The following is a 14,809-nucleotide window of genomic DNA, read 5'->3' on the forward strand; positions in this document are numbered from 1 at the left end:
ACCGAACCATACCAGTCCCGGTTGAGGTTGGTATGGTTTGAACGTGTTTTGAAAATCCCCCATCCCGTGTCATACCGTCCCGATTCTCTTATTCGGGATTGACACCGGGATGACCTCCATCCCGTGTCATCCCGTACCGTGCCCACCCTTACGTGAAATTAGACATGGAAAGTTTATTTCCAAGAAGTTCAATCCGCAACCAAACGGGCCCTAATGGTTTTCTTTTAGGTAGGTTTGGTTTGTTTCCGCATTTGGGCCGGTGTGCATATGTAGTTTGAGCTTGCAACCAAACGAAAGTAACAGAAAAACCCGTGGCAGAAGTCCATTGGGCTATTTGTGGGTCTCAAGAAACTTCCAATTGAAAACACAACGACCTGGCCCCAGCCCAAGTAACCGTCGCCGAAATTTGACCTTTTTCAGATCCAACCATCTTCCAACGTTCTATCCTCTTCTCATAATTATGTTCCAATCGGATAACCACAAAGCAACCTACTCCTTAAACCACTGTACTCGCCACTCACCTCAAAAACCCCACTTCTCCAGACGACGCCGTCTCGTCCGCTAACGATCCCAAGAAGCGAGTATTATAATTTTCATTACTCTCGGCATTAGGCCAAATCCCAACAATAATCTCACCTTTTGCAACCCAACTTGTTCAAAATCAAACGAATCTCAATCCCTCTTTCCGTCTCTCTCAACTCTCAAACTCTCTCTGCTTCTCCTTCTCCAATGGCTTCCGCAGTGCCCGAAACCCTAAGCCGAGAACAGTATGTGTACCTGGCCAAGCTCGCCGAGCAAGCCGAGCGCTACGAGGAGATGGTGAGCTTCATGGAGAAGCTGGTGGTGGGGTCCACCGCCGCCGGGACTGAGCTGACGGTCGAGGAGCGCAACCTGCTCAGTGTCGCCTACAAGAACGTCATCGGCTCGCTCCGGGCGGCTTGGCGCATAGTGTCATCGATCGAACAGAAGGAGGAGGGACGCCGGAACGAGGAACACGTGGCGCTCGTCAAGCAGTACAGATCCAAGGTCGAGACTGAGCTCTCGGCCATCTGCGCCGGAATTCTCGAGCTTCTGGAGAAGCACCTTGTTCCATCGGCTTCTACTGGAGAGTCCAAGGTCTTCTACTTGAAGATGAAGGGCGATTATCATCGATACCTCGCTGAGTTTAAAAATGGCGATGAGAGAAAAACCGCTGCTGAGGACACCATGGTTGCTTACAAGGCTGCTCAGGTATTTTCATTTCTTTTTCCTTCGATTTAATTCACTTAAAAACCAATTTTAATTTACTTTGATTTGGTTTAATTGGATTGGTGTGAAGGATATTGCGCTGGCTGATTTGGCGCCTACGCATCCGATAAGGTTGGGGCTGGCGCTCAATTTCTCGGTGTTTTACTACGAGATCCTTAATTCCTCAGAGAAAGCTTGTAGCATGGCTAAACAGGTTTGGGCTTCCTTTGAAATTCTTGAAGTTATTGGTTTAAAGACTTGTAATTATTTCCTTCTTATGGTATGATCATATGAATAGAAAACACTGGTGTATGTTGAATTTTGAATGTGGGTGCGAAAGATCTTTAGGTTGCTTGCCTAGGTATTTGTTAATTTGAAATTAGGGCAGCTTCATTTGTATGGAGGCAAATTAGTATTGGAATACATAAGCTACAATGGTGTTGCTTACTGTAAAACTCTTTCTGTTAGTTTGAGGATGTTGAAGTAGTTTATTTTACTCAATGTGCTACAAATTTATGCTGTTCTGGACATAATTGACTGAGAAGTAGACTCTTGGAAACGCCTGTTTCTTCCATATTTTGGTCCTTAGACGCCAATATTTTTCTTTAAAAGCAAAAAGGTATTCTTTTGATTGCATAAATCTTTAGCAGTGCTCAATGACACTCCAACCTAGCCTCCTCCACGGTGTTAAATTCTGAGGGCAAATGAAATGAAGGGATTACCCATCCCACCATGTAATGACCCTGTTAGCGCCTCTTCCACCTGTGCTGATGCACATTTGCATCATTTATGTTATCCATATTGTATTTATTATCAAAACATATTAGGCTAGCAGATGAATGTGCAGTACATAGGTAAGATCATCATGTCACCATCTAACCCCTTGCAGTAACCAATATTTGGTTTAATCTACACAGTTATAGTTGTTCATCTGCATGTATACTATGTAAGTCCTTGTATATTTATTAAGTGTTATTTAGTCTGTGCATTTGTTATTGTTAATTTATATGCATATATGTACTCTATATAAATCACTCTTGTTTAATTGTTGTGGTTATTTAATCTACTCCATTTGTTATTGTCTACACTTTTATTATTGTTATTTAATCTATACATAAACCATATAAGTCCCTATTACATATACTTATTATGTTGTGTATTCAGTCATACTTTAGTAACTAGTAAACCCATTCTAAGTAAGCGTGTGTATCTGCACACATTATGTTCACCCTAATCAGTCCAAATCTGTATACAATTAAGTTGCTTTGTTTTGGTCATAATAGTAAGCATCTCCTAAAGTTTCATTGGAAGTTTCCATTTTTTCAAACAATTTCCGTTGCTTCTCTCGAGTTTTTACTGCTATCCATAATCTATTGATGTTTTTTACTAAATTTTCGTGTTTTGGACCTCTGGTATATTTTCCGGACCAATATTTAAGACCCTGGCCTGCAAGACATCACACATTCTTGGATAAGGCACTATAAATTAGCATTTCTAATTTGGTAGGATTTTCTCACTTCTTCTGAGATGCAATATGCTATTAGGAGACCAAGATTAGCAAGAAGTTGGTTGTGATTATTTATAGTATTTCCATATTTGCTACACCAACATAGTATGATTATTACTTTGATAGCATGCAAAGTGCATCTTCTATGCTGGAGGCTAACACTAATGGTAATACTGGACTTTTTTTTTTTGCTTTGGTGAAGATAAGAATGGACTTTGACTGTATGGTTGCAAGGGTTGCTTGATTGAATTTATTCATTAGGAATAGAATAGTTACACAGCAATTACAATTGGCCTCAATACCCCATGCATGTTCATCTATGTGACATAGATGCAAAACGTAATTTATGGCATGGACTTCATAGTATGTTAGTGTGATCAATTGTCTGTTGTGTTTCATAACATTTAGATATTGAAAATCTGCGTCCAAAAATCTTTGGGTAAGGGTTTCATCTCATGTGAGGCATATATTCTAGTCATAGGAAAGCTAAGAGCTAATTAATAGTTAGAAAACTTTGGAGGGCAAGTGCAAGAATTAAGCCAAAATGCATTTGGTATCAACTAAAAGATAATTTAGGAGGCTACCTAATAATTCCCCACAAATTCGATGGTCTAGAGAGAACAAGTTTTTGGAATGCAAAAGTACATAAAGGTGCTTGTGAATCCCTTAATGAAGAAATAAAAATCCTGATAGGTTAAAGGAACAAACTGAACCCAATTAATGTCAGAAAGGTATATGGTCACAAATGAAGTGATAAATCAAGCTCAATGTGCTTGGTGCGAGCTTAGAAAACCAGACCAGAAACCATGTTTGTAGCATTGAGGTTACCAAACTAGAGCAGTACCGGATTTGAAATAAGCAAATGGAGCTAATGAGAAAAGGTGGATAATCCAAAAAATCCTGGCACAAACTTGAGTAAGTGAGCAATGCACTGGAACAAGAGACAGTAGTCTTCTTTTGGCAATACAAAAAATCAGGTTGGGGCCCAAGAAAACTTAGAAACCAGAAGTTGAAGACCGAGAAAACCAACCCAATCAACATTACAGAAAGCATAAACAGCAACGGTACTAGAAGATGGTCAAAATCTAATACAGAATCCAGAGTTACTTTGAGAGACTGTAGAATGTGCTCAATAGCAACAAGATGTAGGGTTCATAGTACACTCATAGATTGAGCAGCATGATGAATTGCAAAGGTGATGTTTGGATAAGTCATAGTCAGCTACTGGAGTAAGCAAACTAAACAATGGTATTCAGTAGTGTCTGAAAGGGTGAGTATGCAAAATTGCAACTTAGTGCTCGAGGTAGTGCTGCCTGTTTGCGCTTTCCCATAACATTGCCTAGTTGCCCGAGATGGAAAGCCTGAATGTAAAGAAGACAACTCAAGGCCTAGAAAATAATTAAGTGTGCCAAGATTCAATATTTAAAATTTGTTGCATAAAGTGGACATATAGGAGGAAAGCAAAGATGGTGTGTCTCTGGCTATCACAATTTCATCCACATGCAGCAATAGGGCCATCACATGAGAGTGACATTTAAATACAAATATGGAGGGATCTGTGTGTAACCATAGGATGAAGGATTTAAATTGCTGAAACTAGGCATGAGGGGTTTGTTTGGGCCCATTAATAGCCTTGTCAAGCTGGAAAAAAATGGTTAGGATGCTGGGATCCCCAAACCTAGAGAGAGGAAATGTCGGGGTGCAGGAGGCAAGGTGGTGATTAGGAAAACAGAATAAGAGGAAGTTACAAATGATGGAGAGAAATTTGATTTTGGTTGTTAAACTCTCTAATTCTATTTAAGGTTTTGTTGTTTTTTGAGTTATTCAATTCATCTCAACTGGGTTACATATACTAGTTATAGGAAAGTGTGAGTCCTATTTAATAGTTAGGGAAATGCAAAGGTCTAATTAATAATAACTGGAAAGTGTAAAGATCTAATTAATAGTTCCATAGAAGTTTAAAGGGAAGGTACAATAACTAAAGCCAAAGTACACTTTGTCATTTACATTAAGGAGGCTACCTAATACCTTGTCTTGGTTTTATTATCTATACTTTTGATCAATGGAGGAGGGGGGATTTGAACTCGGGACCTCTTCCAACATTGGAAAGAGAAGTACCACTAGACTAAGAGCTAGTTGGTTTTATTGTCTATACTTTGTTAACTCCTCATACATGAGCTGATATAACATATCTGTTCCGATTGACATGATAATCTCTAGATTTCTTAAACTACCTTGCGTTATATGCAGGCTTTTGAGGAAGCTATTGCTGAGCTTGATACGCTGGGAGAGGAATCATACAAAGACAGCACCCTTATCATGCAACTGCTGAGGGACAACCTCACTCTTTGGACTTCAGATTTGCAGGTCAGTGCTACTTTCAAATTGAGTAATTTTTGCAGCGATTTATGTAGTGGGGATGATATACTGTTTGACTTTCGATGCATAAAGTAAGCAAAAAATCATCAGAAAATATTAATTGAAACCTCAAAATCAAGGGTCCAACGTCATGATATACTGGTTGAATTTTGATGCATAAAGTAGGAAATATATTTATAATGCTCTGTATGACTTAGAAAAAAAAAGGGTTTGATTCCCTTGCATGTGTATGGTCTTTTAGTTTGCAAATTTAGTAATGGGTGTGATGTGCAGGCCATAAATCTGCAAGGTTGCATTTTAGCTTCTAAAAGCCTTTCCTAAATATACCTGTGTTTGGATTCTTGCAGGAGCAGATGGATGAGGCTTAAGCACTGGATTCTTAATCTCCTTGAGGGAGGTGGGCTTGAATGTCACAAATATTCTGTAATCTGCCGACGACTCTATTATGTCCTTATGTGCATACCATGTGCTCATGTTGACATGTTTCCTTCTAATTTGTTTGGTTTGGTTAATGAGTAGTAAGATGATTCCTAGTATTTTTTTTTTTTTTCGTGCTCCGCTTTTAGCTTATGATACGATTGGAAAAAAAAGAATTGAGACCATTCTGATTCCAGAACGACACTCTCTATCATCAGTTTAGCTGCCTTATTTTGAAGGCATAAAGTTGTCACCCAAAGGTTTTTGCCTTTCGCCCATTCTTGCCCCCTATCTTGCTCATAATATTTTCCCTCTTATTTACATTGGTTCATTTTATGTTCTTTTGGATTACATTGGAGAGAATCGAACTTTACAGTTGTCCTGGTCCTAACTCAATTCTCCACCTCCCTCGCCACTTGGGCTAACCCTTTATGTGCTTTTTCATCAACGCATTGTGTTGGGAGCTTCTGTAATGAGGGGGTGTGTTGAGGGGTACAATCCTGCCGTCCAATAATAACCCAGCAATTTGATTGAAAGGCTATTAAGACCCCCTCAGTATAACCCTTCACCATAACCTCTCATTACAGTCACACTGTGTTGTGTTGTGCATCATCGATAAGTTTGCAGGACCCTGAAAATGCTGCTCATCACTCTAGTGAAGCTTGATGTTTGCATAGCTACCAGTCCATTCTATCAAGGGTGATTTTCATTTGAGAAATGGGCTCGTTTGGTGATGAGAGTCCAGTCTTGTGTTGAATGTTGCTAATAATAATCACCTCAATGGTCACTTTTTAACATAATCAAGCTCACAGCTTTGATTCAAACAGTGGGGCATTGAATTACAAATTCCAAGGTCTCTTCTCATCAATCCTTGGTAGGAATTCTAAGCAGCTCTAACATCAAGGAGGCATAAATGGCCAACTGAAAACTACACCCATCATTGTCTGTCCCAAAGAAAGAAAACATGTTCTTTCATTCACTCAAAGCAATAAAACTCCAAAACCAACTTCACTTGGCCTTGCTCATTGCAAATAATCTACCATTTCAGCTCAAGAACCAAGGTGTTTTTGGTCTTCTCCCAGCTGCTGATTAATCATTGGCGCCTGATGGGAAAAGTTGATCTCATTCAAAACTTGATAACCGAATTTAACTAGCAGCTCCTGTTCTAGTCCAAGTGTATTATTCCCTGTTCGAAGCAATCATGCGTTGTAGTTTGTACATCCAGTTAAGTTCAAGCGGGAACTCTCTTCTAAACCATTTGACTTCTATTCTGTATTTGAACCCAAAACTTGTCATTTTGGATCATATAGTTTGATTTTTTATTTTTTTTTATTTGGTTAGACTTTCATTTCGGATCACATATCCAGATAAGAATTCACATAATCAGTCATTCAAATTGACGAGAACATGTCCCTTAACTAGTAATACTGAAATTTCGTAAAAATACATTCCTTGTTGGATGCTTTTCTCCTTGCATTATCTTATTTTATTTTATATACAGTTCATATCGAGAAAGGGTGAATCGAATAAAGACTTCAAGTATAGGGGGGTATTTGCTATTAATCAGTAGATTTCCTCCGTGGTTGAGATCCAATTACATTCAAAAATGTATATTATTAACCATAATAACAATAAAATACTGCAATTCTGCATCACTGATCAATTTTTTAAAATAATCAAACATTTTCTGTGGCAGCATCATAATAAGGTTATTAAAATTGTGAAGGAAAAAAAAAAAAAAACAGACTCCTCTTGGAATGAGAAAGTATGCATTGGTCTCTCTAACCCTAATCTCTCCCAATGTATTCATGCACTATCTTCCACAACAATCGACAACTGCTAATTTTGACATCATCATTACTGATTAAAGAAAGTCTAGAATTTATAAAAATTGCTAGTGGAAGGGAAAGAAGAGGACAAATCACAAACGGAACAAAAGTAGATCCGTTACAGCAGAGAGACACATTTTAATTTTATTATTGTATAGAAATATAAATAATTAATATATATTAGGTCTGCGTCTCAGCTCTGGCTGGTGCTCTGGATGCTTTTGATGCTTGGGGGGCTCGGGGTTTGAGAGAGAAAGAGAGAGTGCTCGAATCTCAAACACTTGCAAAAACCCTAAAGACCAAAAAGAATGGACAAATTAATATCCATTGTCCTCTCATGCCATTGCCATGCAGGTCCAATAGATTTTTAAGCTTTGCTTGCTCTAGCCGTTTGCATGAAGCATGAAGCTCTTACAAATTACAGTTAAAGTGTGTCAAAGTAAAAGGCTGTTTTTGTTTAATTTAATTCAACTTTGTGAAGCACGATTACACGTGATTTGGGATATGTTTTGTAGTAAAAAGTGTTTCACATTTGGTCTTGGAGAATTTTTGGGAGCCAAAACCCCATAAAAGAGGAGGGTGGTGGTGGTGGTGGTGGTGGAAAGGCTAACACAGAGAGAGAGAGAGAGAGAGAGATAGAGAGCATCTCTAGGAGAAGAAAAAAGGGTTGGAAATTTGTGTTGGTAAAGTCTAGAAAAGGGAAAGATTCAAAGATCATGTTTCTTTTAGATCTTGTTTTGTTTTGAAACCCTACTTTTTATGAATGCAGGATTGAGTATCCTAAGTAGGGAAGCTTTAGATTTTTTTTCCATTCAATTTAATTTGACAACATATGGTTGGAATGGAAACTTTGAATGTTGATTTGAATGACCTTCGATAAAATATATGAAGGTGAATGATTGATTTTGGAATTCTATGACCTAATTATTACGGATTCCATTTTATTTTACAGTTCAATCCAAATAAAGTCCACACAAAACTCATTTAATTCATGTCATACGTCAATAGTTCATTAAAGTATTTAATATTTACCTCCAATTATTCTTTTTTTCCTGACATTTGTTAAGAATTATTGGTGATGATAATAACTAGCATAATGTGCTTAATTTAATGTCAATTATTATGAATTATTGGTGATAAATAGATACTCTAAAAAATTATTAACACATGCCATGACAATTTCATCTTTCTATAATTTCTATCCCACTTTTCTTCTTCACATACGAAATTTGTAGCCCTGTTCATCTTCTTAAACTAATAGGTAACTAATTTACTCAAAGAAAAAATAAATAAATACTTCCATACCCTAGAATCATTGTCGCGGGAAAGATAAGAAGAGGGAGACAATGACACCGGGACATGGAATGAAGAGGGAGACAGTGACACCGGGACATGGAAATTTCTCTCCCGAGTTGAGGGTATATTTGACTTAGGACATGTGCATGCATAACATACAATTAGGGTGAGAAAGGCCAAAAGTACCATGATGATGCCGATTTCTGAACCAAAACGGTTAGTTTTGATCATCTGCTGAGATTACACAGAGCACGCGACTTCCTCTAAGGTGGAAAATGACAAAGCCATTGTCCATCGGTCATTCTTCACCAACCACCTCTTACATCTACACCTACATATTTACCCCTTCATTTCATTCTTTCCCAATTGCCAATTGCCACTAAGCTTCCTTTGCCTACCCTCTTCTTCCAAAATAACATTAAATAAATTAATAAATAAAAGAGAAATTCATCCCAATATTATTCCACCAAATACGTATTGCATTTTACAATAAGTTGTCATATACACATTCAAAGAGCTTTAGATGATCTCAAGTTCTCAACTATTAGTTGGTTGCAAATGTTACACTTATCTAATCATCACAAACTCATGACGACCCGTTATATTTATCCCCTTACTTCTTTAATAATTTTCTCGTGTATCTGCAGCGCTATGTATATCAAATTTTGATAAACTATTCAGTATTCACTTGATATTTACTGTACAACAATAGTTTAATTATATCTATTAAACCTCGATTCGGGTGGCAAACATACTAAACTCGATTCTGAATTTGCATATAGTATCCCCAAGTCTTCCTTTTTAATTGTTGAGTTTCTTACCAAGCTTGTAAACTCTTTTAGGTATGGCATTAAAATGGTACATAGTCCTTACAAAAATGCAATGGGGTCAGATTCAACTAGTAGTAAACAATTGGGCTTGAAAGAATTGGAGCATTTGACCTAGGATCACCCTTTGAAATTTTTTTAAATATTCGTAAGGGTTAATGAGCCCATTAAACTAAACCGCATTGTTCGTAGGGTACAGCTTTTATGTTCACAAATTAAATATGTAATCTCCCTACCGTATTTTGTGGAATCATTAATGACATCATTGCTAATTATATGAGATAATCACAACTAAAAATTTACCAGAAAATGAAAATCACAACCAAACCAAATTATCCTAGTTTCTCAACAAGAGGATTACTGCTCTTTAATACTTAAAAGCCACATTGCGGCTTCTAGTTTCAATAGTAACACTTTATTTTACACACTTATGATAGGAGTTCAAATCTTGCTCCATTATGTTCTAAATAAAAGAAGCAAATCAAGCTTACTTTTTCATTAACAAGTCTTCGACACCGATTCCATTAGGCCCCCGACCTTTTAATTGCTTGCCTATTGAGGCATATTCATGCACTTCATTTAATATTTTCACACATTCCGTCACACTGTTATTCAACTTTAAATTTTTGAAATCGACTCTTATGTAAGTTATTAAATTTCTGCACTCCCGCATAGGTATATAGATTTGTCATGAGTTGTATTGACTAAAGATTGTCACGAATGACTAAAGATTGTGAGGAATGCCTTTATACCATTGAATTACTTGTCAAAAAGATATTAGTAATTAGAATAGCATCTTATACAAAGAAATGACATGAATATTATTATCTTTATTTTTTTAATACCTTAAAAGACCTTGAGTTCATGACATTTGAGAAAAGACAGGTATGCATTATCAGAAGCCAAGACACCTTCGAAATAAATCCTAAAAGCCTAATCTTTATGCCTCATCAACTGAACAAGGTTTGGTTTGTATTTTGTTTGTATTCTGTCTTTTATATTATTTCGTTATATTTTGATTTCCCAAACCAAAAATAAATTATGAAAAGAACAAATTGTTTGGTTTTCCTTTGTGGGCTTGGTTTTTTATTTTTGGTTCTGTATCTCTACGAATCCACAACCTTCCCTCCCCCAATCTCACGTTTACCCTAAACCCACATGCTCAGTTCCTACATAAAGCTCCTCTCTTTGCATATAGTCTCTACCCAAACACCTCTTCTATCTCTATCTCTCTATCTCTCTCTCTCTCTCTTCCTCACTCTCTTTGTTTGTATCTATACCATACTCAACACTTTCTTTATAGACTCCCTCTTCTTCTTCTTGGGTCCTGTTTTACAATGAAAATGCCATCTTTGATAAAACCCAGACTCTAATTTGATGAGATTTTCTTGGGTTTTCCAAGGCATCTTGAGGTGCTCCAATGGCAGACAGCTTTGACTGTGCCAACTCAAACCTTCTTTGTGCAGAAAACTCAGATACCTGCTTTGATGATCTTAATTCTAATACCATAGATGACTTGGGGCTGTTCCCTTCAATGCCCCATAAAATCGATAATACCCACAATCAAGACCCCAGTTTTAATCATAATAGATCCAAATCTATGATAGATTTTCCGTTACAGAGTGAAGAAGGGGTTAGTTCAATGGTTAAGAGGGAGAGTGAGCATTTTCCCAGAGACGATTACCTCAAGAGACTGCGCAATGGGGACTTGGACTTGAGCAGTAGAAGAGAGGCCCTTGATTGGATTTCGAAGGTTGGTCTTATTACTTTTCTTTGAGTTTTACCTTTTTTTGTTCCATTGGTTATTGCTTTTCTTATAATGATTTGGACTTTTTACTGGTTTTTGCGATTGTCATTCAGGTTTCTGCAATTGGGTTTTGTTCTTCAACAGCATCATAAAACATTTGTTTACAATGTGACTTGTTTGATTGTTGTCGATATGTTCTGAATGTATCTAAGTTGTTGGGGATCAATGATCATGAGCGATAATTCCTAATCTAGTTCTCTGTGGCATCTCGTTTGTGTTCTAAAATTCGATATTGGTTTTCCTTGTATGTTTGCCCATTTACTTCCTCACTTATGTTTCCCTTGTTTCTGATTGACGATGTCCCTTTTGCTTGATTACTGAATTAGGTTGACTTTTTTTCTATTGTGATCAACAGGCTCATGCTCATTACAGTTTTGGACCATTGAGTGTTTGTCTATCTATGAACTACTTGGATCGCTTCCTTTCACTTTATGAATTGCCTGTAAGTTCAGAAATTGGACCCAAAGTTTGCTTCTTTTGTTATCGGTTCAATTTCAAACAATGTGTTTTCATTTATGGTGTTTCTGTCCTTGATTTCACACTTCACTGTTCTTGTACATACAGAGAGGTAAAGCCTGGGCCGTGCAATTGCTAGCTGTGGCTTGTTTATCAATAGCAGCCAAGGTGGAGGAGAATACTGTACCTCAGTCTGTGGATTTACAGGTATTGAAATCATGTGCATTGATTTACAATGGTTGACTTGCAAATTTAATATTTTGGAAGCCGGTGTTGATCTCTGATTTACTTACAATGTTGTTGTTCTTATGTGTGGATTGTGCACAGGTTGGAGATCCCAAGTTTGTGTTTGAAGCTAAAACTATACTAAGAATGGAGCTTCTTGTGATGAGCACTCTAAAGTGGAGAATGCAAGCTTGTACTCCCTACTCTTTCATTGACTACTTCCTCAGCAAGATAAGTGATGATCAACATCCGTCAACATCATCTATCTGTAGATCAGAACAACTCATATTGAGCACAATAAGAGGTTTTTTTTTTTTCCTGACTGTGAATGAGTTATATTTTGTAGTTTGATGTTCTTGAGGATTAATGGGTTCAATGAACTGCTGGATGGGAATAAATGCAGGTATTGACTTCTTGGAATTCAGGCCTTCTGAAATTGCTGCAGCAGTGGCAATTTGTATTTCAGGAGAAACACAAGCAGTAGACATTGATAAGGCCTTTTCTTGTTTCATGCATGTAGACAAGGTAAAAAGGTTGTTTCAGAGATGCAAACCATGATAGGACAAATTTGCTTTAGCTAATAACAGAGTATCCTGGATTTAATATGATCTTTTTATTAATTTAATGATTTCTTGAAGCTCATCTGTTTGTGGGATTTGCAGGTAAGAGTGTTGAAGTGTCTTGAACTGATCAAAGATTTGTCATTGATCAGTGGTTCTGCTAATAGGGGAAGCGCCTCTGCTTCATCTGTACCCCAAAGTCCGGTTGGGGTGTTGGATGCTGCATGCTTGAGCTATAAAAGTGATGAATTTACAGTTGGGTCATGTGCAAATTCTTCACATAAAAGTCCAGACATTAAGAGGAGGAAACCAGACAATCCGTCTAAAATGGACTCCAAGTCATGAGATGTGAATTTTTCTCCTTCACAGGCTATCCAATCAGTTTGGTTGAATGGGAGTTTTGGTGTGGTTTTGGAGGTTCCTTATAGTAAGTAACACAGAGGTGAGAGATAGTGAGAGAGAGAGGGATGAATAAAGCAATTTGGAAAAAAATATCCAGGGGTCTCATGCTTCTAGCATGAAAGTAAAGTCACCAGCTGTTTATAATCAGACTACTCAACAGCCATAGATTTTAAAAGTGTTGATGATCCAGAAGTGCACAGCATTTTGAAAGATATGATCCAGTGGTGATTGGGGAAAATACAGTTTTTTGTTGTAGCTACCAGTTCAATGAGAAAGGGATCTGGAACTATATATAGCTGAAAAATATGTTCAACTTTTTGTTTTTAACATTTTCCTTTCAGTGACAATATAAAGCAAAAAAATAAAATCCAGCAGGAGATCCAATGTTTTATTTTTTAATTGGATGAGTGAATTAGTAAATTTGTGGTCCATTTCTGGACAATAAGATGCTGTTAAGTGTTGAAGAGGGAGGATATGCCCCATTGGCTCTAATAGGAGGCCCACCATTATTTGTTTTGAGTGGTGACCAGTCAAAATCTGAGCTTTTCTCTGTACCATCATGCAAGTATTTCTAGTCATTATGAAAGATAGTTCCAAAAATAAGCAATCTTGGAAATAAACCCATTATAGGTTGAACCCATAAACTTTTGGCCAAATTAATTAACTATTAAGCGATGTGATTTGATTCGATTTGAACTAAAACAAAGGGTGAAATCAAATTACTATTGGACAGTTTGACGGTTTAAGCATAGGGTTAATACTATTTTATCTTGAGAAAATGATTTAAAATTCCACTTCAAGCCTTAAATTGTCTAATTGGATTATTTACTCAAATGGTCCTCAAACTGCTACTCGATTTATATTTTGGTCCCTAAACTAAATTATTCGTTCAAATGGTCCATCAACTCTATATTATTCGGTCGGGTTAATGACTTAAATGGTCCCCAAACTATGGCCTCAGTATCATTTTGGTCCACCAACTAAAAATTTCAATTTAAACGTCCTTCAACTCTTCATAATATACCCAAATGGTCCATCCGTTACGGATTCCGTGACTTCTCATAACGCGATGGGCACGTGATGGCCTCGTGACTGAGTTTTGAAGGGCATATTTGACTTTTTGAGAAGCCCTATCGTTGAGAACGAAAATATCTCCATTTTTCTCTTCGTTTCTCTCATTTTCCCACGAAAACCATCGACTGAAAGGGATTCTAAGGCTTGTTCCAGAATTGGTCGATGCTGTAGTAGTGTGCGAGTCGTTGAATTGGTGAAGTTAGTGTGTAATTTCAGTGTTAGTTTTGGAGTTCGAAATTGGGAGTTTGGGTTAGGGTTTAAATTTGGGGATTTTGGAGATTTTTGGAAATTCACTAGTTGCTGATAATGGAGTTCGAATTCCGTTCGGGTGGAAAGACTCCCAAATACAGTAAGGGCTTCTATAATGCATTTTATGTTGATTTTGTTTGGAAATGGATGAAATGGATGAGTTGTATGTTGTCTTTATGCGTAAAAGTAATCTTTTTCTGTGTATGTGTTCTGTTGTTTGATTGGTTTATGTTTAAAGTAAGGGTAAATGAATCGTTTTCTTGTATGTGGATTTGGCTTTTGCTACATTGACTGCAGAGTGTAAGCTTTATGTCTGTGGTCCTTTGGTTGTGGTTGCCGTATGTTGAATATGGGGTGTTTTTAAACGTCTGTGGTCCCTTGGTTGTCTGCTTCACACCCAACTAAACAATGACTTTAGAATAACAACAAAACAAAACTAAACTATGTCTGCTTAACAACAAAACTATGACTTTAGAATAACATACTATTGTTTCAATTTTGCAGCTACTAATGGAATGTGCACTCTAAAATTACATCATGGGGGCTGGTTTCAA

The 14,809-nt window shown here is 37.2% G+C and overlaps 2 protein-coding genes across 2 annotated transcripts; both read left to right on the forward strand.

Annotated features, from left to right (window-relative positions):
* The first annotated feature begins 509 nt into the window (after positions 1-509).
* Positions 510-5,649, forward strand: LOC110744585 (general regulatory factor 8). Its single transcript, XM_021944570.2, has 4 exons — positions 510-1,230; positions 1,319-1,441; positions 4,985-5,101; positions 5,461-5,649. The coding sequence occupies exons 1-4, from the start codon at positions 730-732 to the stop codon at positions 5,479-5,481; spliced, it is 762 nt and encodes a 253-aa protein (XP_021800262.1). The 5' UTR covers positions 510-729; the 3' UTR covers positions 5,482-5,649.
* A 4,874-nt stretch (positions 5,650-10,523) lies between these two features.
* Positions 10,524-13,468, forward strand: LOC110744584 (cyclin-D4-2-like). The gene is made up of 6 exons (XM_021944569.2): positions 10,524-11,235; positions 11,645-11,731; positions 11,854-11,952; positions 12,073-12,274; positions 12,374-12,495; positions 12,633-13,468. The coding sequence occupies exons 1-6, from the start codon at positions 10,903-10,905 to the stop codon at positions 12,873-12,875; spliced, it is 1,086 nt and encodes a 361-aa protein (XP_021800261.2). The 5' UTR covers positions 10,524-10,902; the 3' UTR covers positions 12,876-13,468.
* The last annotated feature ends 1,341 nt before the right edge of the window (positions 13,469-14,809 follow it).

Source organism: Prunus avium, chromosome 6 (assembly GCF_965620075.1).
Source record: "Prunus avium chromosome 6, drPruAviu1.hap1.1, whole genome shotgun sequence".
Taxonomy (NCBI): domain Eukaryota; kingdom Viridiplantae; phylum Streptophyta; class Magnoliopsida; order Rosales; family Rosaceae; genus Prunus; species Prunus avium.

What these genes read in the sequence shown, in the direction of transcription:
- LOC110744585 (XM_021944570.2), top strand. Translation starts at nt 730, where the DNA reads ATGGCTTCCGCAGTGCCCGAAACCCTAAGCCGAGAACAGTATGTGTAC. An exon ending in CTTGTAGCATGGCTAAACAG is followed by an intron (nt 1,442 to 4,984) that starts GTTTGGGCTTCC and finishes CGTTATATGCAG; the next exon opens with GCTTTTGAGGAAGCTATTGC. An exon ending in TTTGGACTTCAGATTTGCAG is followed by an intron (nt 5,102 to 5,460) that starts GTCAGTGCTACT and finishes GGATTCTTGCAG; the next exon opens with GAGCAGATGGATGAGGCTTA.
- LOC110744584 (XM_021944569.2), top strand. Translation starts at nt 10,903, where the DNA reads ATGGCAGACAGCTTTGACTGTGCCAACTCAAACCTTCTTTGTGCAGAA. An exon ending in CCCTTGATTGGATTTCGAAG is followed by an intron (nt 11,236 to 11,644) that starts GTTGGTCTTATT and finishes TGTGATCAACAG; the next exon opens with GCTCATGCTCATTACAGTTT. An exon ending in CTCAGTCTGTGGATTTACAG is followed by an intron (nt 11,953 to 12,072) that starts GTATTGAAATCA and finishes GATTGTGCACAG; the next exon opens with GTTGGAGATCCCAAGTTTGT.